The 26,019-nt window shown below is 41.2% G+C and overlaps 1 protein-coding gene across 1 annotated transcript in view; it reads right to left on the bottom strand.

Moving 5' to 3' along the window:
- Positions 1-14,381, bottom strand: part of LOC119704622 (IgGFc-binding protein-like) — a 54,710-nt gene extending 40,329 nt beyond the window's left edge. The window contains exons 1-14 of the mRNA XM_038146113.1: positions 14,256-14,381; positions 12,816-12,865; positions 12,579-12,728; positions 10,682-10,944; positions 9,998-10,079; positions 8,686-8,751; positions 8,165-8,409; positions 6,810-7,093; positions 5,599-5,876; positions 3,101-3,699; positions 2,192-2,756; positions 1,386-1,585; positions 907-1,287; positions 176-462 (exon numbers count right to left, since the gene is read on the bottom strand). Coding sequence (XP_038002041.1) covers positions 176-462; positions 907-1,287; positions 1,386-1,585; positions 2,192-2,756; positions 3,101-3,699; positions 5,599-5,876; positions 6,810-7,093; positions 8,165-8,409; positions 8,686-8,751; positions 9,998-10,079; positions 10,682-10,944; positions 12,579-12,728; positions 12,816-12,865; positions 14,256-14,323 — 3,518 coding nt within the window. The 5' untranslated portion in view covers positions 14,324-14,381. The remainder of the gene's footprint in view (positions 1-175; positions 463-906; positions 1,288-1,385; positions 1,586-2,191; positions 2,757-3,100; positions 3,700-5,598; positions 5,877-6,809; positions 7,094-8,164; positions 8,410-8,685; positions 8,752-9,997; positions 10,080-10,681; positions 10,945-12,578; positions 12,729-12,815; positions 12,866-14,255) is intronic.
- Positions 14,382-26,019: the final 11,638 nt, after the last annotated feature.

Below are 26,019 nucleotides of genomic sequence, written 5' to 3' on the forward strand. Positions count from 1 at the left end.
CTGAAATTTTGAAATTTCAATGCTTTCTATTGTTACCCAAAGGTGAACACAGTAGCAAACAAGAATTATCAAAAGAGGTCAACCATGGAATGTAAATAATGTATGCTAGACCTATAACTAGATGATCTATGTTTCAGGCATTTTACTGTTTCTAAAAGTATTATCTGATACTTACGTCCTGTTGTCATCCTTCACTATCCAGCTGTCACCAAATTTATTTGGATCCTGTTCTAGGACTTTATCTGGGTTTAAAAAGTCATCCAGTTGGTTGTCATTGAATGTCCCACAGAGACCACACAGCTGTCCTTTGAGACTTTCATCAACCAGAATGAAAAGCTCCTGGTCACCATCAAACTTAACCTGGATCCCTAGAGAGGTATCAATGACTATGTAATGTCCTTGTATGGATATTCTGGCTTCATGGTTCAAATCCACAGGAAGATGAACCTGACCTCCATTCACCTAAAACAAACCCCACAGAACCAAGAGTCAGCTTTACTGTAATGAACTGTACAGATAACAGAAGCCTGAGACTAAGCAGTGACTAAAGGCAAACACTTATCTCCGACCTTGAATAGTACTTTGTGGCACAATTTGGCTTTCTGCTGTCATGACTACACACAAAGCAATTGTGGGATAGGTAAAATTAGTAAAACCTTTCTGTTATAGATGAAGACAGAGATGAAGCTGTTTTATCCTACAACCTCATTTAGAAAAGATATGACTGGACAAAAGCAGTTATGCTGATTTCTGCCTTTTTTAGAAAAAAGAAATAAATTCTATGACTTCTTGAATGTGCTCTCTTGGAGGTGAAGAATTCAGAGAATCCTGATTCAGTTTTTTTTGGGCAGAAATGTAAAGTGCATAGATGTGATGGATTGTTTGTGCATAAAGTAGAACACTTACATAGGTCTCTTTGTTTTTCTTCAAAACAATGTGCAGATTTTTCAGTGTGACAGCAACTGAGTTCAAGGCTGTCCAGTTTGGATTTCCTCTATGTTCATTTCTGGTTGTCACTGTGAACTTTTCAGAAGAATTTGTGCATCTCTCAACAACAGTATAATTGCAGTCTCCTTGGAAATGGTACAGTCTCCCATCAAAGGTTATATAATGTGGATCCCCAAAAATGTGGCAGATGCTGGGATTCAATGGATAACACCCCAGGAGTCCATTCTGCACCTTGCAAACTTCGCTTACTTCACATGCGTCTGAATTGCAAACTACAGTTCCATTTCCAGTACATACACATTGGCCTACACAGTCTGGTTGCCAAAAAGATTCTCCTTTCTGTTAGAGACAAGAAAATAAAAAATAAATTAAAAGAATTAATGATAGTGTTGAGTTGTGAAATAAGACCCACATAAGAATTATGTTCCAGAACAAACCTCATAATATTTGCCATTCTGAAGGCAGCCACAGTTGCTTATGGACACACACTGTCCTCCGCTGAGGACAAAGCCACTGTTGCATTCACATCCTTCTACACAAGGTCTGCTGCAGTTCTGTGATGCAAGAGGGTCAGTGCAGGTTGCTGGACAAGCACTGGTGCACGGATTGTAATGACTATTTGTAGGGCATGCAACAGCTGAGAAACAACAAAAAGCACCGCATTAACAAGCACAACCCGCATGAAACCACTAAACCCACATGAAACCACTATTCAATAACATTATTGTTTTGAGCTAGTGGCAATTGTGGGGGTTTTTTGAAGCCTGAAATTCCATTCCTATTTTACTATCAGAAGGAAGAAAAGAAAAGAGACTACACAAGAAAAGTATGTTTAACCCTGTATCCTGGCTATACAGCACCTCCAAATCCAAGGAAATTATGCCTTTCTACACTAGATCTTGTACATAGATGATACATTTCCACAAGTAAAAAATTGCTAAAATCATTAGATGTAACAAGACTATAAAAGGCAAAACATCATTTAAAACACATAGATAAGACTACATTAAAAGGGGCATATTGCTAGTGGTTTACCAAAGATTCTTGATATAATGAACAAAATTATTCATTGTTCTCTACCAAAAATAATAATGGCATGAATTTTGAAGGATTTTGTCTTTCAGCATTTTTTATAATTATGTAAAGAATTTATGATAACTAAGCTATGGCAGTTACTGGCTAAAATCAGCCTCTTAAGACAAAATGGAGCTGTTCAAAGGCTCGTTTTTCTCTGGCAACTCACGGCAGAAGGTAGCATTCCTCCAGGGAAGAAGAGTCACCCCAGCTGCCTGGCACGCGTCAGCATAGGCCTCCAGAGCAGCACACAGGAACTCCTGGCCACCGTTCAGGGCACACAGGTCGTACAAGCAGGTGTCAAAGTAGTCCTGGGGGTTGATGACGCCATGGCATCTCTCAAAAGAGCTAGGCCTGGTGGTCAGGATGCCACAGAACTGGTCAGACCGGTAGAGCTTCTCCTCTTCTGCACTGCAGGGTGGGGAGGGCACGGGGACACCGCAGGAGGGGTCACTGTCTGGCACCTGCCAGCTCTCCCCCAGAGCATTGGAGTCTGCGGCTTGCTGTCCATTGGGCATCATGTATTCGTCATCTCTGCGGTTGTTGAAGTTGCCACATATGCCACAGGTCAGGTTGAAGTAGGTGGTGGGCACCTTCACCTCCACCGAGTGGTCAGCGTCGTAGGACACTCTGAGGCTGAAGTCTGTCTCCAGGACGATGTAGCGACCGCTCTTGCTCACCGTGATGGCCCCTCCCGCTGCACTCACTGGCAACGTCTGGCGCACGTTGTTCACCTACAGCACACACACCACTGTGGGCCCAGGGCCTGTTTCCCTGGCTGCTCCTGCCCAGGGAAAGCAGCTGCCAGCCCAGGCATGGCAAAAGGCTGCCTGGGGTGTCCTCACACCCCAGCATCCCTGGGGCTCGCAGGGCTGGGTCCTGCACTGTGCTCAACATGGCCCATGTTCCCCATTTGACTCTTCCTCCTCCAGCCCCTCCCAAAAGGGAAAACAAAGTGACAAGGTGCCTTCAGGGGAACCCACCCATTCCTGGGACTATTGGTATGTGCCAGGCGCGGCCAGCAGCAGCCAGCCCTGCCTTGCAGGTGCACCACGCTGATTCCAGCCCCAGTGCCTACCAGCACGTGGCTCTTCTGCTGCTTGAGGATGACAATGCGCTGTCCGTACACCTCAACCGCGACTTCGCGCACGTAGGACACTCGGGTGCTGCCACGGTGCTCGTTCTTGGCCTCCACGTTGAAGTAGGGCAGGGAGGTGGTGTTGGAGCACACTTTGGCCAGGGTGTAGGTGCAGTTGCCCATGAAGTTGTGCGTCACCTTGTCAAAGGTTTGGTAGTGGGGGTCCCCGTGGACGTGGCAGATGCCGTAGGAGTGTTCCAGGCACACAGGTTTCCCGTTCTGCACCCCGCAGTACTGGCCCGCAGGGCAGGAGGCATTGAAGCACTGCACTTTGCTTCCCCGTGCGGGACAGGTGCACTTGGAGGAGCAGGTGTTGTCCGTCCAGAACTCGGAGCCCACGGGGTAGTGCTTCCCGTTGTGCCAGCACCCGCACTGCTGGCTGGGCACGCAGCGGTCATTGTAGAGCAGGTAGCCGCTGTCACACACACAGCCCTCCACGCACGGCAGGCTGCAGTTGTAGGGAGCTGTGGGGTCAACACAGGTGGCAGGGCAGGCTGCAGCACAGGGCTCGTAGTGACTGTTGGCTGCACAGGACAGTGCTGTGTAAGAGAAGATACAGATATATATTAATATTTTTTAATTACTCAAGTACTGGGCTTTGTTTCATATCATATTCTGATTTCTTTTGAAGTGTTTGTGAACGTCTTGGAATTTGCAGTATTTTCATGCATGCCTTTGTTTTCTTAGAGACTTGAACTTTTTTTTTGATGTTTGGCTGTCTAAACTTTCACTCAGAGAGAGCATTTCCTAGGACATGAAGATGATTTCTTGAATTATTGCATTGGACAGAGGATATCAATGTCATGTTAGCTATTTTTACTAGACATGCTATATTTAGTCTGTAGTTCTGATAGTTAATTCCAGACGTGTTTTAATGTCTTAATTCTTATCTTTTCACTTCACTGAGGTCTTTAAGGTTTGTTAAATAATCAGTCTGGAGACATGCTCTATTCTATTTTTATATTTTGTTACATGCATGACATATAATTACCTTTTGTAATTAGATATTTTAAACACTGTCATATTCTGATGAGAAGGTCTGAGAACTGGAGTTTCCTGAGCAATCTTTTTTTTCAGCTTACAGATGTTTATATGATGTGGGACAATCTTTAATGACATATTTTTTCACTCTATCTCTAGATTACTTTTTTAAGGACACAGAAATAATACAGTGACCTTGTACATTTGTCTGCCCATCCTCCCACATAATTTGACCCAGGTGCTCTACAGGAAATAAGTTGGTGAGGTTGGCAGAGGACAAAAATATATACAGGTTCATTAAAGAAAATAGGCACAAGGCAAGGAGAAGGGATCCTGCGAGCTCTTTCAGCAGAAATAAGAGATGCAGAGACAGCTCACTCCTGTTTGGAAACTCCAGAACCTCTAGGAGAGAAAGCCTCACTAATGTCCCCACCTAGAAAATGTGCCAGATGGAGACTGAAGTCAAATGGGAAACAAGTCAGAAAAGAAATTAGGCTTCAATAATTCCAATATTTTTAGACAAGCTTTTTAGTCTCCCCATCTCCTTCAGTGCAGAAGGCACAAGGGTCACTGAATTACTATATCCTGTTCATTTTATTGTTTCTAATGGGAACGGATATGTTCAGGCATTTCAGACATTAAATTTGTATTTAAATTCTGTTCTAAAAAGAATATGGATTTTTTTCCTATAATATATACCTGAATGCTTGAGAAATGTTCTTTATTTACTCTTTACCAATACTCAAAGAAGAAAAATCATTATTGCTACATACTCCCTAGCACAGATATCTATCTGTTACTTCAATACTTGACACATTTTGTCTCGACCTCTGTGTGTTTCTGTCTCTTCAATCTGTTCCCCACTCTCCCTGTGTTCTCCACACTCAGTAGCATTGTTACAATATACATTTCACAGAATTTTGACTTCAGTCCTAACCTTTAATTCCAGGCTGCCTATCCATGTTGGTTCCTCTCCCATCTGAAACCATGAATGACTACGCCTGTACAGGACACTCCAATGCTTTCCTCCACATCCAATTGGGAAGAATGGTCAGCACTCCCTGCTCTCTTACACATATGGGAGTCTGTGCCACTGACAGTGTTTACAACACTCTCCTCCCTTTATCCCAGATCTCCATCTCAGCTAGTCAGAAGTATTCCTCCTTCATCTTGCTCTGTTTGCAGAGAGGAATTCAAAGGAAAGATCTCCAATTCAATTTTAAGATTAATTAGATGGAAATTTTTCCTTTCATTCAAAGCAGCTGAACTATTATCACTAGTATCTTCCCAAAGGAATCAAACTGAGGAACTACATATAACCTTGAAATCTTTAGCCTGATCAGTCAAGATTCTCAGTGCTACATGAATTCAAAAGAGGGTTGTAAGGCTCTGTCTTCAGGAAATCCTCATTAAGCCCTCCTGACAAGTGGTAATATCTAGCAATCTTTGATACATACGGCAAAAGGTTGCATTTCTCCACGGTGCCAGCTGGACTCCTGCAGTTTGGCACACGTCTGCATAAGCCTGTAGGCTTTCACAGAGGGCTGCATTGTTCAAGTGAAGTTCACAGAGATCATACTGGCAATCTTCAAAATAACTCCGTGGATCGACCACTGCATGGCAGTTCTGGAATGGACCACTTGGATCTGTGATCAGACCACAGTATGCATTGCTTTGGATCATGTGTTTTTCATCATCAGTGCAGTTTGGAGTATGACCGTAATCTGGTGAGCACCTAATGAGGAAAAAAAAAGAAAAAATATGTGGAAAAATTAATGGATCAACTTTGGATTCATTAACACCTGAGATGCTTTTGAAATCACATCTACCAAAACTACAGGTCTCTTCCCAGACTAAACATGATGAATTTCCAATCTCTCTATTTCAGACTCTTAGGATAGAAATTCATATTTTAATATGATCTCAACCTGATAATCTTTAAGAGGCCTGGATGAAACCCAGGTATTTATTTTTGGCTTTCTGGTAAGTCAGGGTGTTTATATGGAAGGGGAACTACAAAGTGAAAGCATTCAAAGTTCAAATCCTACTGTCAATAAATAGCATACTGTGAAATAATTAACAAGTCAAGTATCTCAGAAAAGTTGAAACAATGTCTTCAAGTATTAGCATTCATAAACTAAAACAGTAACTGAAATTTTATTGGGCACCTTCAGTGTTTTATTCAAATACTAAAATGTATGTTTAAATGTACAAAAGGAATTTAACCAAGTCAATGCTAAAACTCACAGATCATTCTCCCTATCTGGCCTGTGCTTGTATTTAACATACTCTTTGTGTTTGCTCAAACAGCACCAGGAGACAAAAGAAGCCCCCTTGGCCTTTCTCTCCTATCAGCAAGGCAAAGCAAATGAGAAAGGCAGTGTCTCTTTTATGGGAGTGTTGTTTGCTTGCAGCTTTGTGCCCTGGGTGCCTGAAGAGACCATTTATGGAGGCATTACAAAATATATATGTTTTTCTGATTTAATTAGCTGCTGTTCCTGAAAACCTCAATGTGTAACTAACCCTAAAACTCAGGCCCAGGGGTCCTTCCAGGGTTATGTGATGCTCCCACATGTCAGATATTTTTGACCTCCAAAGTAGAGTTGCATAAAACACTGGTCATTGCATAGCCAACAGGTAAGACCTGACATCCTGGCAGGAGTCCTACCTGGAGTCGTTGTAAACCTGCCAACTGTTGCCAAGGCTGGTTGAGTTTGCTTCCATCTCTCCATCTGGGTTGAGAAAGTCATCTGCTTTTTGCCCGTTGTAATTTCCACATATTCCACAGACTTTAGACATATAGGTACTGGGAAGAGTGATTTCTGCTCTGTGGTTTCCATCAAACTTGACTTGCAGCCCAAAGTCAGTAGTAACCACAACATACTGCCCGCTGAGGGAAATACTGACACCTGGGACCAAGGTCACAGGGACCACCTGGCTGACTCCATTGACCTGCAGACACAGAGGAGGACAAGCATTGTAAGCACTTGACAAGAAGCATTTTTAATGGTGACCGTCTTAGGTCCCTATATTGGCACAGTGAGCAGTAAGAAGTCACTCTGTGCTAGTATATGTGTGTATATGTGTATATGGCCACATAATCTAGGGCTTGAGGGCATAACAGCATAGCTGCAGCATAACTTACTAGAGTGGTCTTGGTGAGCTAGACACAACTGGCAAAAGTCCAAGACTTAGTGTGGTCTGTCTGCAGCAACTGCCTACAGACCTATTCTTCTTTATAATAAAACCAGTAAATATGGGAAAGGTAAAGAGAGAGGCTGTTGGACAAATGAGGACATATCAGTTCCCTATGTCTCTAAGATCAGATAGGAAAGGTTTCAGTGTACCTTTAATCCTTTGCCTGCTTTAAATCACTGTTGCATTTTCTTATAAGAAGGGTAATAATGAAGCAAGGTGACCTGTTCATATGTGGGGGGTTTGGCTCAATCATTTCTACTTGGCCGTTTAAGGAAAGGATCCAGAAAGAAGTCCTAGGATGCAATAGCAGGCCAAGTGTACAATCCAAGTGTAAGGAGAGTCATGAGATTGTCACTCCAGGACTGCCACCTGACCCTGCTTTATGGCAAAGGCCAGGTGTTAAGTGAAGTTAACAGTGAAGTGGAATAAGTAGAAATCAGGGAGAAATGTTCAGCATTACAGGCTACCACACAGGATTGGGAAATGACTACCAGCACAAACTCAGCTAATTCAGAGCCTCTTTGCTCCCTGTTATATGCCAAACTTGAGCAGGAGGGAGCAGGTTAGAAAGGCAATCTAGCCCACCAACCCCATCTGGATTGTCAGCTCTTAGCCCACCTTTCAACAACACAGCATAGAATTCTAGCCTATACTTTCAGTTTTGAAATTCCCATGTTTAGGAACTCCACAGTGCTCCTGCTCCTAAATATCTGACTGTCCTCTAAAAATTATTGTATAGATGCTGGAAATTTGTAGTCACTGTACAACATCTTTCTTTGTTCATGCTATGAGTTATGAAGGATAGACTGTGGGCTCCAACCTTACCTTAACAGCTCTTTTTTGACCAAGGTTGATCCTGTAGCCGTAGACATCAACATCCACATATTGGACATAGGACACACGGGTGTTGCCTCCCCTGTGCTCGTTGGCTGCTTCCACGTTGAAGTAGGGCAGGGAGCTGTTGCTCTCACACAGCTTGGAGAGGGTGTAGGTGCAGGTGCCCATGAAGTCATGACGCTGCTTGTCAAAGGTGTTGTAGTGGGGATCCCCATGTATACTGCAAATAGCTTCTGGAGACAGGAAAAAGGAATATGCTCTCATTAACATACAAACACATCCCAAAAGCCCATCTTATTGTGTCCTCCCACTGCACAATCACCCTCATTTTGTAGATTACACCTGGAAGAACTGAAACAGAAAAGGCTGATTTGTATGGCATAAAGCAATGTCGTAGACAAATACCCATAAAAATTAACTGAAGCAAAGAAGCAGTACTGCTAGTAAAAATGCAAGTATCCTAGTGTCCTACAACCCGTTGAGTAGTATATATGATTGGCTAAAATTACCTGTCACTGGAGCTGGTGTAGGGTCTGTTGGTGTAGGTGTTGGTGGTACAGGTGTAGGGACAGCTTCTGTTAGTGGAAAAGACAAAGCAATAGAATGAGCTTTAACATTACAGGGTGAATGCTATTTACACACCAACATACAGGAATTTTCACTTACTCCTCACCAGTATAAGGTTAGAAGTTCTCCAGTGAAGCAATAGAACTGCCTGTGTTTAAAATCGGGGATGTGTGGGTCTTTTTAGCTCTTAGGAAAGCTCACCTGATTGTTAGTTAGATCACGGTGACTGAGCTCCGGCTCCTCTCGGGAGCTGGAAGTGTAGTTACAGTTGGGTGTGTGACTCCCTCTGGTGTGTGTTAAGACACATGAAGGTCCTACTGTCAGCGAGTGCTGGCAGGTATGAGAGTGAGATGAACAGAGAAGCTCTTGTCTCTTGGAGTTACCTTTGTGCACCATCCAGTGGCTGAATAATGTGCTAATACAACTGGGAAAATGAAGAACTGGCTCTGCCTAGCCCTCAAACAAAATAAGACCCCAAGTCTTTTTCATGGAATTTTAAATAAAATCATATGATCAGAGAATGTGGACCTGAAAGGAAATCTTTGTCACAGGTATTGTACATTTGAAAAATGTTATGTCATTACCTTAGTAGTATTTCACAGAGAACAACACCTATTGAGACCGAATGAAAATTTCTGTTTTTCAGCATTGGTCAATTCACATTCTGTAGGTATTTTATGCTTGTCAGTAAAAATGGATCCCAGCCATGCACAGCTTGTGCTAGTCTTGGCTGATCTGTTGCGGGGTCAGAGACCGAGCTCGAATTGCTGATTCATAGTCAAAGCTGGTAGCACAACTCAGTATTATTGACTTGTTATTTCTTTTTGTGATATGTGGTTGTACTGTGCATTTAATAAGCTGGCATGAACGGATATCTGCTATAAAATGCCAATTAGACCATTTAATCTGGAAGCCAAGATCAATGAGCAAAGCCTTGTCTAGGTTTAGAGATGCACTTCAGACTTAGAAGTGAAGATGAATTTTGCGGGACCTGGTGGAAAAGTTCACATTTGCAGAGAAAGGGATAGCTTGTCTTGGATGTCGGAGGTGATGAGGAAAGATTTAGGAAGAAATTACAGCAAAACACATAACATTGAAGTGAAGTGAGCTGTAAAGTTTTTGCCATTTCTCTTTTGTGGTTTGAAGTTCTGAGGGGTTGCTATATTGTGTATGGACTAGAATAATGGAAATTTGTGTTCAGCTCTAAACAGAGAGGAGGAAGTAGCACAGACTTGGTTGCAAACACAAACTTACCACAGGGTCCATCCCTTACTCTCACATTGTCCAGTGCTGTATCCCCATACTCTGTCAGTCCTCGGACAGCCTCAAAAATTACCTAGGCAGGACACAAAGTGATCTCTGCATCAGAGATGTTTAGGCAAATACAAGCCCATTTCTCTTAGCATGTTTTCAAACTAACCTGTCTGCTTTTTTGCTAAAAATTGCAACCAGCAAAATGCGGTTATAACAGCTAAAGAAATATATATTGTGTAATAAGGTGAGGACTGCAAGAAACCTTGTCCTTTATTTCACTGACTTATAAATGATTTATGAGAATTAGTGGTCTGGATTCTTCAGGGGAGTCCAACAGGTGGCATCCCAAAGTTCAAACCTTGAAACTCACAACTGACAAACCTGCATTTAATTATGACATCTAAAGTCCTTAACTTCATGATAAAATTAAGGAGGAAAGGAAGGAAAAATTGAGAAAACTAAACTGAATTTTATCCCTTAACTAACAGCACTGGTGAAACTAGGAGGTTGGTAATTTCTTCTCTGAGTTCGTTGACAGAAATCATGAGGCCATTCTATTTACAAAATATAAACCAAGCAAATCTCAGTTACATTTTCTAGCTTACATGCACAACATTTTGCAGCCTGCAAGGTGAGAACAAATGCTGACACTGTACAAAGAAATATATTCTGCAAATCTGTTACCTTTATCTTCCTCTGTGTTGGAAAAGTGTGAGTGACGGCACCATATTTCCACAAGGAACTCTGGTTTCCCTTCCGATGCCACACCACAGACTCCCCTGAGCCATCTTGGACAAGCACTCTCAGCTCATTCATCTCTTCTGATCCAAACATGTAGTACCAGAAGTCTATGCATATTTTTCCAGAAACTACAGTATCTGGGCTCTCCAGCCTGTTAGTGTCGAAGGGAATCAGATTACTCGCTTCTTGGTAGATGAAATAACCTTCTGCAGAGTGAAACAAAAATTAAAATATGGTTGAAGCTTCTGATACTTATTAGGTATCATTTAAAACTGAAGTACAATCCAAATCTGGAAGAAATGAAGGCATCATTATCAGTGTAAAGAAGCAAAGCAAAGGGTGTTTGGGCTTCACATTGCAATGGATAACTTGTGTAGTTATACAAAGTAGAATGTGAGCCTGAGAGCAAAGCAAATATATTTCACCTCACAAGAACAGTTATTTTGGGATCACAATTAAAGATGTGGGACTCTTTCACGAGACAGCACTTCCAGACACTGCCACACTGATCTATGTTCAGTTTCCACTTTTCCAAAGGAAAATAAGGCAATCTTCTACGCATGTTCTTTTGCAGGATATATTTTTAAAATAAATATTTTGGTCTCAAGATGAGTAAATCCTTGCCACAAGGAAAATTCTAAACTGTCAGCATTTTGTTTTGTCTCAAAATAGAAGAAGTACAAAGCAATGCTGATATTTCCTTCAAAACATTTAAACTGGACATTATTAAAAGAAAGGAAAATTTTCAAAATTCAGGAACTTGCAGTCTTTCTTTAGGATTTGAAATGCTCTAGTCTGATTGGTTCAATATGAAATCAGATTTTGCTTTACTAGGGCTGGAATCTTTTGCTTCACATGGGCTAAGATCAAAGTTACCTTTCCCCAGAGCAGCTAAAGGCAAGTCTCTCCCATTTGACTATGGAAAAGAATCAAGAATAAACGAATGACCATTTCTGTCTGGTGAAATATGGCTCCACACGCAGCATCTAACATTCAGTCATAGATTTAAGTTGACAAGAAAATCTAAGTCACATTTAAAGTTATATGGTCTGTGTTAATTCAAAAAGCAAATCATTATTATTTATGTTAATCCAAATAAAAAATGCTTCATTTTTTCCTTCCAACAGGCAATTTTTATTATTATGATCAAAATAGAAAAAAAAGCAGAAAATTGTTTAGCAACAATCCCAACTAATACTGTTCTAATCTGCTTACTGACTGACAGTAGCTGACCTTTCAGTCTTGGGATAATTACAGGAAGCCGTATGACTACAAACTGATCCCCCTAAATGGATCTGCTGGGGCAAGGATAGTGGTTCAAACACACAGAGATGGAAACATTGAGTATTTGTTTGATACTGTGACCATGTTAGACTCCAGTTTTTAAATCACAGGTATCAGAGGACAAGGTTTAAAAAAATATTCTTCAATTTCAAACTTGATTTTGTAACTAGCTGGTGTGAACTTTATCTCCTGCCAGTGCAATAATCATTCAATTTGTTGCCATAAACTGGTATCAGTGGAATTTGGCCAGAAGCCCTCTCTTGAAAAATTATCTGTTCTATGTCACTATATTCCCTATGAGGCCTTAAGCATGATACAATTTGCTTTCTTTTACTTCCATGCCCTGATAAAGATATCGAATCTGTGATGTGCAAGTCAGTGTAATAAGCTCCTGTCTGATACAATGAAAAGTCGAAGACAGGTGTCAGCATGAAAGAAACAAGACACATTTCAAAGGGCTTCATGAATCTGTTTTCTCTTTCAAGGAAAGAAGAACAAAGGTAATCAAGCTGTCTTCAGAAAAGGAGAATCAACAGAGCCACAACTGAGCACTTACTTCCATCAGGATAATCTCCATCAGGACCTGTTCCATCAGTTGGAGTGTCATGCTTGGTTCGTATCCACATTCCCTGGTTGACATTGCAAGGCTGGGTCCAGTCACAGAACGGCCTTGAGTTATTGTTAAAATCACATCTGGTGAGGTAAGCTGAAATACAACACATGAAAGTGAGGAAGAGGAGGCAGCATGTCCAAAGTGTATGGATGGTTATCAGCACCAATGCCATGCAGTTACCTGTTTCAGGATCCCATGTCCTCAAGCCACCTCTTGGCCTTTGCTTGATCCTGTCAAGAAAAAAACAGAGTGAAACCCTTGTGGAATTAGTGACTCAAAAACTGTTAAAGAAAGAATGTTGGGACCTCAATTTATGCCTATGGGCATTTCACTGAATAACTGAATAGACCCAGGATTTCAGACACGTCTGAATTTCTTTTCCCCTATGGAACTTAATTGTTCACGGCAAAGCTCTGAGAGCAAAGGTGAGAAGGAACTTCTGCTCTGTATTCCAGTCTGAAGTGGAATGAGGGGAGTTCTCCTGGGCACAGAAAGCTGCAGATGGATACATCTCAGCTCAGACAGCACCAGGATAATAGCAAAGACTTTCTAGGAACTTGCTCATGCCTTTATTATCCCCACTGTTGCTAAGCAAAGCGTGTCAATGCCAGTAAGGCACTGCTGTGTAGCTTGGTTACTTGCTGCAAGGCTACATATTTCCTTTAACCTCTGCAAATCTCTCATGACACAAAGGTTTCATTTCATGCAGCTTTTCTAATTTGCCCATAAAATGCCGCAAAACAAAAGGAGTTACAAATGCACAGTCCTTGTGTGCTACAAAGTCTTGCAGAGATGAGTTGACACAAGATCAAAATCCCACTGCAGATCACAATGTAAATGGCTCTGTGCTTTGGGTGTTTTGCATAAGGAAGGGATGTTCTCCAACTTCTGAAGGCAGAGTTCTGTTCCAAACCCAGTGGTGCTCCCTCCTTAATTATCCTTATTGTACTTGACACAGTATAGAGAATCTGTCCTTAAGTGAATGCAGCACAAGGAATGTCTGCACTGCTCAAAATCCAAGCAATGACATTCAGAAAACTAGGGAGACAGGGAGCAAATATCACAATTAATTTATTGTGAAATGATGCAATGAAATGCAGCAAGCAACTGGAAAAGATCTGCAAACTGCAGATTGATCTCAGGCTAAGGAGGAAAAAGAATATGTAAAGGCAGATAAAATAAGAAAGTTTTCTTCATTGTTCTTCTTGGATTTCTTCTTCCATGGGAAAGGGAAAGCCATGAAAAGTTGCCACTCAGTCTCTAATCAGTGCTATCTTAAAACTGTTACACATCAGGCAAATTCTAGGGCAAAGGTTACTGTAGGTATATTCAGAGTCAAGAGTTTTATAAGTATTATAGCTATTTGTCCAGATCTCTTCTGTTCAGATGTTCCATTAGAAATCCACGTGTTAAAGGGTTCTCTCTCAGACAGAAGCCAGAGCAGAATTAGGTAACCACAAATTTAAATGATTTCTTTTTAAAAATGGCATGGTTCAATTGTGCAACATTCATAATTTAAAAAGGGAAGAAACATTCCACATTTTAAAAGTGAGGAAAGGATATTAATCATTAACAGCTAATCTTCCTGAATTAAGCTACATTCAGTAGTGTGCTACTTACCCTGTGGTATTCAGCACTGAAATACAGAGTAAAATTAAAATGTATTGTAAGAGCCAGGGTGTCCCCATGCTAGAAGACAGAGTTAAATCTTCTGTGTAGTGCAGTTTGCATAGTATTCCACCTGCTGTACTGAGCAAGGAGAAAAAGGGGAAGACCTACGGTGAAGCAGGTGAATTTATTGACAAGAGGGTGGAGGCGATTATAAAAATCTGTCCAACCACGTATCATGTTCCCTGGGCTGTCTACCCTGAAAAAAGCACCTATGAACTGAAGACTCATACTCTGCGTCACTTTCTTTGACACCCTTTGCTTTTTGCTAGAGAAACTGATGTGATTTTGGAAATTTTTCTTGCTGCTCTTGTCTATTAATTAAGTCTGGAAATTTAAAGGGATCTTTTATTGACATAGATAGCAAGACAACTTTTTCCATTTTAAAACTCCTGTTCAGTGTTTACTGCTAATCTAAGTGAGATTTCTCACTCTGACTGAATTTTCTCCCTTTCTGAAACTAGCAGTCAGCAGAGCAGATAACATTTCAATTTGCTCACAACTGTCAAGTAGTCATGGGCATAATTCAGGAACTTGCTGAAATATTCCTGATACCATATCGGTCTTGCTTAAAAATAAGGGATCATTTTCTGGACTTCCATGAAGTTTCTGTCAGTTTCTGGGAGTCAAGAAAAAGCAGGTGGATCATTCCCACTGACACTTGGGTCTTTACCATTCTGTTCTTTTGCAGCATTTCCTGCACTGGAGTCTGCAACAAATAGCTCAAAGGCAGACAAATTCCTGCTCCGCTGGGTTTTGTGAGTGACGAGGGTCAAAGCAGTATCATAAAGTATACAGTGCTTCCTTGCACTGCCAGGAAACCCCAGACATGGCTCTTTTTTTTAATCTAAAAGGAGTATGTGTCTGGAAGTGGGCCTTTCTGTAAAAGTGGCCTCTTAGTTGCAACCACTTTCTCTTTTCTATTATATTCTGATGATTAAGATAATTCAGCCTTCATAAATTAAGTATGAAATTTCTTCAACTCCTTTTTGCCTTACTCGTTAGGGCAAAAGGAGGCAACTTACAGAAACAAGAGAAATAGGGGCAGATCAAGGGAGGCTAAGGAGAGACATGAAAGTATTTCAAGTTAGATGTTAACGGATGGTATTGACAATTTGCCTGGGACTGCATTCTGCCACAATGTCATGCCTCACACAAGCCCCTCCCAAGCAAGAGGGTAGATGCTCATTTGACTGGTAATGGTCCCTCTCCAGTGCAAATATTTTCCTAGGAAAATGTGTGTACTTTGGCCACCCAGTAAAGAGGGAAGAGGATTTCTGTGATTTAGAGACAAAAGATAGTAATTTCCTGCACAAAACCCTTGACCACACTTTTCAGTTCACTTGAGGAGAGATCAGTGGGACAGGGTGAATACAACTGACCACCAGACACAGATGCATAGTGCACACTGCATTTTCAGCAGGCCTGAATGAATCCCTTTACCACCTGAGATGCTGGTCCAGCAGGTGGAAATGTGGGCAATAGATGTGCTTAGCACTGCGGTGGGGAGCAGGGAGCCCTCCATGTACTCACATGCTTTCCTTCTGCAGACAAGGAGTTTGCCCTGTATCTGGTGCTGCTCTGTACAATTCTGACAAGATGTGAGTCTGTCTTGGAAAGAAAGCAGCCCTCTGATAAACTCATCCATTCATTCACACATTCTTTGACCCCTCCTCACCCACAGCAAGTGTGAGGACCTGCAGCACCATGAACATCCCCCCAGCCTTGCTGTGTGACTTTTCCTGTGACTTTTCTGTCACTCCAACACACTGCCATCTCAGGTACTCTGTGAAAGGTGAACTGAAGTATGAATTAAGGCTTTTCAGTGAGGGACAAATATTGATAACCTCTTTTCCATATGGAAAGGATGACAAGGAAACGACTTGTCATTTTATTCCAGTGGGATGTGATGTGACTGTATCCCACATTCTTGAGAGTTAATCTGATCACTTTGCAAGCCCACTATTTCTCTCCTCTGCTTGCATGCTTTGTATCTCTGAAAGGTGCCTGGGAGACATTGACCTTTGTGTAAAAATACTGGGCTGGACTGCCCAGTAACCTGTGGAAGAAAAGAAACATCAGTTCTTTAATTGCTAACGCAGTGAAGCTAAAAGTCTTTCTAAGGAAGGGCATTTGCAGGGAATCTCACCAACAGTTTATGTGTTACTTCTGCCTTAAATCCAGGGTACAGGTGATGCACACCTGGTTGGTAATGCCTATGACTGGCTTGCTAGTGCTCTGTACTGCTGTGGTTCCTTCTGACAGCAGATTTCACTCCATCTGCAGCTGGCATTAGATACCTCACCTGCTGCCTGTTGACAAGGCACATGGGGGCTGATCATGGGGACTATTTGCCTTTAGGTGATACAAGACATTTCCTACACTAAATCTGCAGCCCAAGATGCCAATAATAGAGCTTGTCAATGATCGGTGTGATATGCAACACCCTCAAAATGACAGATAATACTGCATACAATTTTACTTCTGGTCAGAAAGGGTCGCTTCAAGAGACTCTCTTAATTTTTGCAGGATGAATTAATGTTTCCCAAGAGATGGAATCAGCTTGATATGCACACAGGGGGACAGCAAAAATGAAAAAAATAACAAAACAAAACAAAACAACAACAACAACAAAAAAAAGCCCAAGCAAGATAAATCAAATAATAAAAGAAGCAAACTCAGCTGTTCAGCCATTCTAGTGAGTGCTGTCTAGTGCAGCTTTTCCTGCACAGTTACTCCAATACATGTAATTGTCCTCAAGTACCTAAATCTGGTTCTTCCCATTTTCTTGAATGCAAGTGTTCTCTGATGAATAGCAATTGCAATTCACTGAATAGCTAATGCTCAGTCTGTGGTGTTTTAATCAGTTGAAAGCTAGGGAGCTTGAAAAGCTTCAAGAATGGGGGAAATTACACAAAACCTCTTTCTCCTAAGGCATCGGTTTGAGGCCAGTTGAGCCTCACAGTGGCACTACAGGAGGCTGCTTACAGCTGCTACCTAGCACAAAGCAGAGAGGTGACTGCCTGATATGAAATGCTGCTATCCTGTTGGGATGCACATGAAGCGTGTGTATCTCAAGACTTATTTTGTCTGAGACTATATCTAGAAAAAAATTTAAATTAATTTACTGAATGGCTGCTCTTAAATGGCAGAATTCTGTGCTGATTCCCTTAATTTAGAATACATTAGGTTCTGTAAATTTGCACATAGAAATGAAAGATATTTCTCTGGTTTTTAGATAGTGTAACTATATCTCACTGGGCTTTGCACAGATTTAACTGCACTGTTTTCTTTGCATAAATTTCAGTTTAATTGATACAACTTATGTAAGTAAAAGGATCCTCCCGTTGCTTCTGTTCAGCTAATAATTTCTTCCTCTGTCCTCACAAATGACTGAGTCAGTTTTTGGAGCCTCTATTACCTCTGTCACTGTTTCTGGAGTTCTCACTGACCTATGGCTCCATTCTGCTCTTACTGACATTGTGGGTGAGAAGGCACTGATAGATGTCCCATTCCTTCAGAGATCTCTCTATGCTGGATTCCTGTTGTAGCTGCACTCAAGTGACTGCTCTGAGAAACATTCACCAAGGAGTTATAAATCAAGCAATCAGCACCCATAAATCTATAAACAGATAAATTCAGATTATACAGAAGTGTAACTAATATCACTTCTGTACTGTTGAGTAATACATGGTGATAGGACACAGAAAATGTGTCTTATAACTGGATGTTTGCTTGATGAGTAAAGTGTTTGTGTTCTGTTGAGCAGAAGCTGAGGCTGTTTTTTAACTACTGGCTCTCCAAACTGAAACTTCAATTTGAAATTCAAGCTATCTCTTTCCTGGTCTGAAATCTATAATAATTTTGGAAATAAAATGTAGCATTCTTACTAGAGTACAGAGACCAGATTCAGATTTCATTCTCTTTCTTATCGTTTGAACAATGCAGAGATGATAGAAATAAAAAGATAGCAGCTTTTTGGCCAGTATTTTCTGTTGTCAACTGCCTAGGGCCAATATTCCTGAGGGCAAATAATGTTCTTAGACTGTGAACTAAAAGAAATGCTTTTTTAAGGTAACATTCATGAGTTTATTCAGTGCTTACAAATGTGTAGTATATGGATAATGTATAATTAAATATGTAACTATTATGGCCTTCCTAATCTTTCTGAAATACATCTCAATATATTTTATTTCCAGGATACTGAGGTAAAGACCATAAAATTCCTTCCAATTAAAGACAAAAAAAAAGGGTTTGCTGGTATTCCAGTGGATATTTGAAGAAGACTGTAATAGGTAAAACTCTTCTTCAGTTTGGGGGGCTACACTTACAACCATAAGATTACTAAATCAGTTCATAAATGTCCAGAAATTTTCCAAGTCTGTCTCTTAATAATAGATAAGATATAAAAGACAATTTTGAATGTGTGTTTTGGGAGTAGATCTCTGGCAGGAGGAAATAGATTATATTAATTTCTTTAACTGCCTTCTTTATATAAGGTTGGGGTTTTTTTGGTTAAATGATAATCGAAGCAACTGTCTCTGGTTCACTGGAGTTCACTAATTTTATATCTGCACCTTTATACATTTTACATTTATTATTGCATCTATTTGTGCACAACAAACCTGTTGTAAGCAGAGACCATACCCTAATAATGCTTTCTTTCAGAGGCAGAGTGCTGCTCTTTATTTGTCCATGGGTTTGTAAATCCAAGTTACCTACAGAGACAGAGGTCTGATTCCACTATTGCACTCTTTAAATTTCAATATTCTACTTTTAAAGCTGGTGGTGCTGGTCCTAGTTCATTGTAATCTAAACAAATGGGGCTCCTGGCTCATTCTTTAAATACAACTTGTATTACAGCAGCAGCTGTGTCTAAAATTAGCAATCTCTGGCTTGGCTTAATAAATGCTGAGGTCTGAATTTTCAGCTCACCACTGCATACTCCTTCGGTGCTGATGAAGCCTTCATTGTCTCTCCTGTCATCAGCACTATGGCTTCAGGAAGCCTTTCACTTACTTGAACATGATTCTAAACAGCTGTCTGTGTCTATTTGATTTTTTTGCTATAGATCCCAAATGAATTGGGACCTTTGCCTTCCAACCCAGCTCCTCATGAACTGAGTAATCCTGCAAGCCTCTTAACTCTTCTTGGTCATTTCACAACAGATGACTTCTCCCATCCCCTGTCTTCTGGATAAATCTGCTTCCTCTCAAGTCACAGTCCTAAGGTATAGTCACTTCTTATGGCCCCTTCTGTAAGACAACCCTTTGATTAGCAGATGGTTTGTGCAATGAAGCTATTATAATTTGTTACTAGAGTTGCTTCACAAAAAAAAAATTATAATACAATTTCAGTTTTATGTAAATTTTTAGAGACGTAAAATTATTAATTACTTAAACAATAAGAAACTTGTCAAAATCTACTCATATGGCCTTTTCTGATCTAAATCCTACCCTTCCCATGACTACTGGAGCTATGCAGTACTCTCCATTACCTAGATCACTGATACCTCCCAGCTCACTCTATAGAAAAACACACTGAGAGGTGACTGAGCTGCTTTTTCAGCTAAGAAAAGTCTCAGTCCAGCAGCTCCTGCCACTTTTACAATCAGAGAAAGAGGAAAGTTAGCCTGTTGCACAGTCTCTCCACAGATCACAAACCAATTCCACTCTGGACCCTAGCAAAGTATGAAGGTTGTGGAATTCATTGCTACTTGCACTTTGTTCTGCGCCTGAAATGAAATGAACACCTGAAATGAACGAAACTGAAATGGAACTCACTTGTGTCATTGATAGGTTCAGAGCAGAGCGATTCTGTTGTTTGCTTTGGAGTGAACTGTATTTACACTAGAGTACTTGAGTTTTGAGCTATGCAGGAAAACAAGGCTTGTGTCTCTTGAGGTACACAGGGTTCCTTATTAGCAAGGCATTTAGTACTCCAGGTGACACCTGGGTGTGTTTGCAGGCTTATATACACATAAATACTTGTGTGAACAAAGTTTGGGACACATAGCTGATCACAGAAAACATTTTTTTTTTTTTAAAAGTGAATGACTGTGATTTCCATTTTCAGAAACCAAAGACAGTTGAATAGCATTTTCTAACATATTGAGTCCACTCAAAGTGTGATGTTCTAGATAACATAACTGTATTTTGATCACAAGAATATGTTTCAATTTGGGTTCTGCTGGTCAAAAATCAAACTTTACATGTTTCTTCTAAGCTTCTCTGTTTGCCATTGAATCTTAGAATCAAACACATATAGATGAAAGATGAAGAATACCAACTACCATGATGCTGTAAATTGAAAAGTAATTATTAAAAAAACCCACATACATATAAGTTGCTTTTAAGATCTAGATTAAGAAATTATCTTTCAACCTTTAAATACAATATAATCTGTGGAGAAAGAGTGCCTACAGCAGTGGATATGGACCCAAGAGAAAAGCCACTGGATATGTTATTTCAGCATTTAGTAGATAGAAAGGGTTGGCAAGTAGCATCTCACTGCTGAAAGAAAGCCTGAATGGAGGATGCAGGTTGGGAAATGTACATCAAACCAAGGAAACAAATAGTTCTTGGAAACGAGGATGCCAAAGCCATGGCAATCAAGTCAGTGATTTATTACATACCTATTTCTTGGAAAGCATCACTGTGTCATACTCATAAGAACAAGAACATAAGTAGCTATTAATATGATTCAGAAAGATAAATTAAATTGCCCTTACAACAAAATCATATATGATCCCAGCAATCTAGAAGCTTCTATGGAAGTAAGCAAATTCCACATACTTTAAAATGCGGAGCTGAAAAACTCTTTACGAGACACCTGCAGAGAGGCTTCATTGAGAGCAGATATGTCTACCACATACAATCTTCTTTCTTTTGTTGTACATAAGAAAATTGAACAATAATACTACAGTTTGCAGACCAGATCAACAGTATGAGAATATTCTACCCTTATTTCAGGATAGTATGCCCATGTGTGTAATTGTACAAGTAAAATTACAGCAATGCCTTGATTCATCTGGAATTATATTGGTCAAGGTTCTCTAGTTGGGCAGGCCCATGGCAATGCATACAAATTGCAGAATTATCAAAAGAAGAAGGAAGTTCTAAAAGTTACCTGGTTCACACCCTGCTTAAAGTTTAAGTAACTCCAAGATTACATTAAGTTGGTCTAGCTTTTGCCCAGTCAAGAAGGAAACACTACAACATATCTGAGTCCTTCTGTGAATCCTGTGTTTGACCATTCCCATTATGAAGACTTAAAAATATAATTAGGAGTAGATACCCATCTTGAAATGAGCTTCTCTTCACACTTGCATTCAGCAATGCATGCAGAAGTGTCTATAAATGTGCTCTAGTCAGGAATAACAAATTACAGAGCAGACAGGCCTTTCTCTGGCAGCTGAACCAGACAAGAGAGGACATGAGATTTACCTGGATAGTACATAGTGCTAAAACTGTAAGTGTCCAGATTTTGTGTTGGGCTTCAGAGGTAATTTTGTGATGGCTTAATAATCATGAATCAAAAATACTCACTTCATTCCACGATTTTCACTTTATGAAAATAATTTCTTAATATTTGGATCAAAATGGGAGAATTAGCAAGGTTAGAGAAACATCCAAGTAAAGCTGGGAAACAGAAGCAGAGGTAATTCCCCTCTCACTGATAATGTTGGTAGTACACAGCTTCGAAGAAAAGCAAAGCCATAAATCTTCCTTGTAGTTTTTAATAAGCCTTTTAGAGATGGAGTGCGTGACGCCCCCAAGTCCTGGCAAGTTCTCTTTATTTCAGGCCTGCTATAGAAGCATAGCAGAGGATAATCTGTGAGAAAAGCTTTATGAAAAAGAAAAACAAACCAAAAAACCCATAAATAAAAATTAGGCATACAAATCAGTTTTTATTATGGAAAATGGCTTTCATTTTATCCCACAGTTCTTCTGTTGCTTTATGTTAACATGCAAATCCAGGAGAGACATAAAATGAAGAAAATAGTATGACAATATACTTAAAAAATCTTTTCTACAACCATGAGCTATAAAATGTTTCTCTGGACTATCTTTGCATGCTGACGTACAGAACAGGTCTATAAATCACTGTGCTTAAGGGACCAGGTGCAATAAATTACTGCAGTTGGTTTCACTCAGTGAAACCACATGCAGTTTCCCCTTATTTCTGATTTTCTTTTCCTCAAGCTGAGACTTCAGAGCTGCTGCTTTGTTCCTGGTTTTCAGGGTGGAACAGTAAGAGGTGATAGGGTTTGTCAGACGTCACAGACTGGAAAGGAAACCTGGCCTTTCCTTTATCTCAAATGTCTGTTCTGCAGGGTGAGTTCTTGTACCTTGGTCTCCTGCAAACCATGTGAGTCAAAGATTTCTGGACTGGGGGTATTTAATTCTTCACAGAAAATGAGCAAGTCTGTAGAGGAAAAATGTGAGTGAAATTACCTGGTTAGCTCAGGGATTGGAGCACTCACATGATTTGTGAAACATCTAGGTTTTACCAAATTGAAACAGCAGCAGCGATGGAGCCTGTGGGCACATGAGCAGATTACAGCCTTTAAGGCATGAAGGTGACCAAACTGCATAGTGGTAGCCATGGGGGAAACGAAAACCTGTGCATTAGAAAGTGTGGTGAAGAGTGAGGCTTCTCTCCTTAAGGCAAATGGCTGAGGCAGTGCCAGGCTTCCCTGGTTCTGGTAGGAGACGATATGCTTTGGGAGACACAATGGTCAATCACTCTGAGAGCTGCCATTGTAAGCCCCTGGGACAGCTGGCCTTGCTCAGGACATTCCCCCTGCCAGCGGGCTGAGGTATGTGCCAGAGATGTGGAAACAGAAGCTGGCGTTTACAGGTGGTCACAGAAGCAAGGAATTGATTTTGGTACTCAAAACCTGAATGAAAAGCAGCCCAGCCTGGGGCCCCTCTCTGGCCTTGCAGCAGCCAGCTCTGCCTGGCTGTAGGCTGGGTCATGGCTGCCCACAGAGCCTCTGCTGCGTCCAGGCCCAGCTCCCATCCTTGGGCCCAGCTCCTGTCCCTGGGCCCGGCTCCTGTCCCTGGGCCTGGCTCCTGTCCCTGGGCCCAGCTCCCGTCCCTGGGCCCGGCTCCTGTCCCTGGGCCTGGCTCCCGTCCCTGGGCCCGGCTCCTGTCCCTGGGCCCGGCTCCCGTCCCTGGGCCTGGCTCCTGTCCCTGGGCCCGGCTCCTGTCCCTGGGCCTGGGACCTGTCCCTGGGCCTGGCTCCCGTCCCTGGGCCCAGCTCCTGTCCTCAGGCCCTGGCTGCCATCCCCAGGCCCGGGGATCAGAGCTGCTGTGAGGGCGCCCTGTGCTGCAGCCAGCTGGGGGCTGTGGGTGGTGCCCCCACTAACAGGGAAAAGGAACAGGCTGGTACATGGATGGAAGCCATGGTGGGCAGGTCCTCAGTGTGTCACACCAGCTGTCTCCTCACAGGGAGAGATTCTCCATGCTGAGATGGTTTTACCTTTTACACAGTCGCCTGTGGGGCTTACATATTCAGGGCATCTTGCAGTAATGCCATAGCAATTTTCTGTTCGTGCCAGAGTCACTCTTTAGTTTTGTTTCTCATGTCTGGTCTGATTTTGATAAGTGGGAAATTCAGTGAGTAAGCTGATGGCATTGATTTCTTCCTTGAGTCCAAACTTCATTTTCACAATACCAGGTGTTAAAAGAATGAGCTTTGATGTAGAATGTGACAGCACGGCCTGGCACATAACTGGCTGGGGTCCAGCATCTGTTCCTGTCTGTGGACCCGTGGAATTCTTCATTGCAAGCCACTTCCTGATGACTGTACAAAGCTGTCAACTGATTTAATATCTTCAGACAAAATTAGAAAAATGAGAAAAGAATTTTTTCAGTTAGCCCTCTAGATTTTAATGTTAGTATTAGATTTGCACAGGCCTGAAAATCTTGGGCTTTTTCGCTAAGTCAAATATCCAGCTACCATGGCCTTTGGCTTTTGATTCATTTCCTGAGATTGGATAAGATCATATTCATCTTTCAAACCAGTTCAATAAGAGTTTTAAGAACATCTTCTAGCAGGCCTATGTTTTGCTCTATTGATCTCAGTCAGCCTAGCCAAGGCCTCAGATGCTTTTGAGCTTTCTTGAACATTTTGCAGACTCCAGACTTGGAATTCTATGAAACTGAGGCTAAACCTCCTCAATGTTTGGCTAACAATTTTTTTTCTGCACTTGCATATATCTTTAGGCACAGCTCTTTCTTCCTATTCCTCCAAACTTCTGGGCTGAATTTCACAAATAATTCTCTCTCTGCACTAGATTGAAGCAAAACTCATGGAGTTAAACACCCTGGCACCAAAACTGGGGGCAATAACAGAAGAAAGACAGTAGTTTCTCTAATCTTTTTTGATGCTATTCCTGCTAATTTTTGTCACCTCTGCTATCTCCAGAGACCATCAGACACTGAGAAGGCTGCCTAAAATGAAGCAAGGGTAAAAGTGTGAGAAGGGGGCAACAATTAGGGCCAGTTGACACTAGTGCTTGAATAATCCCAGTGCTGCACATGATGGCTGTGGTCGAACTGTGCTGTGGTGCTTTAATAGAGACTTGCTGATGCCTTAGGCTGTAGAGATGTCTGAGGATGTTTTCAAAATGATGCCCTGCTTCTGTAGAACCGACATCTAAGATACCTGTGTGTGGCCATTCCCATGCTGTGAATACCTGAGTAAACCTCGTAAGTAAAAATGTTTTTACATTGTCTCTACCTGGCAGCCAATACAATTGGAAGTCAATGCAATTCTCTAGAAAAGCCACATCCTATGCACTGTGCTAAATGCTTTCAAATGTTTTAATTCTTGAGGAGCTCCTTTCCCAGCTGAATTTGCTAAACCCCAGTGGGTAACTATAAACAAGGGATTATCGCAGTCTGGGTGTGGAGCTTAGACTGATTTCTTGGGTGTATGCTGTTTCATAGTCTGAGCAGTGATGTGGAAGAAACCATAAAATCATGACTGATAGGGTGTTCAGATGAGACATTTATGGATATGTTAGATAAGGCAACCTAGAGAATGGTGGTACAGAGATCTGTAGTGCTTGTAATATACATGGATGTTTGTTTGAGGGAAATATACAGCTCTATTCCTGTTACCAAAATTCAGGCTATAATTCAAGGAAGGTGACAGGGATAAAGAAGTTTTCCAACAGACTGGATGTTCACAGTGTAGAATCAGCAGAATTCAATATCATAAACAGAAGGCTGATCTGATTTGGGGCTGGGAATACTGAGTCAGCAGTGGCAACTACAACTAACTAAACGTTTTTGCTCATTTGAAGCATGATATATTAGTCTGGAGTCAAAGTTCAAGAAACCTGCTGAAAACATTAAAATAGTTTGGAAGAGAGCAGGTAGAAGAAGCTAAGAATATTGAAAAACATATTGTTGGATAAATCATATTCAAAAATGTTCTTAAATGGCAAAATGTTTACAGAGAATGAGAGTACAGTGAAGGAAGCAGCCCAGGTACTTTTAAATTACCTCATTGTGAAATTACTTAATCTTGGAATCAATAGGGTTTATAAAGGCATGAGGTTTCCCTGGTTTGTTTTTGATTTATTTTTTTAACACTTGAAATAATTTTCTTGTGTGTAGTAAGTTCCTCTCTTGTTAAAACATGCTAAAAAGGGAAGTATTTCCTCAGCTTTGTAATGATACCCTAAAGTTACCAGCAACAC

The sequence above is a fragment of the Motacilla alba genome, chromosome 9 (genome assembly GCF_015832195.1).
Source record: "Motacilla alba alba isolate MOTALB_02 chromosome 9, Motacilla_alba_V1.0_pri, whole genome shotgun sequence".
Taxonomy (NCBI): Eukaryota; Metazoa; Chordata; class Aves; order Passeriformes; family Motacillidae; genus Motacilla; species Motacilla alba.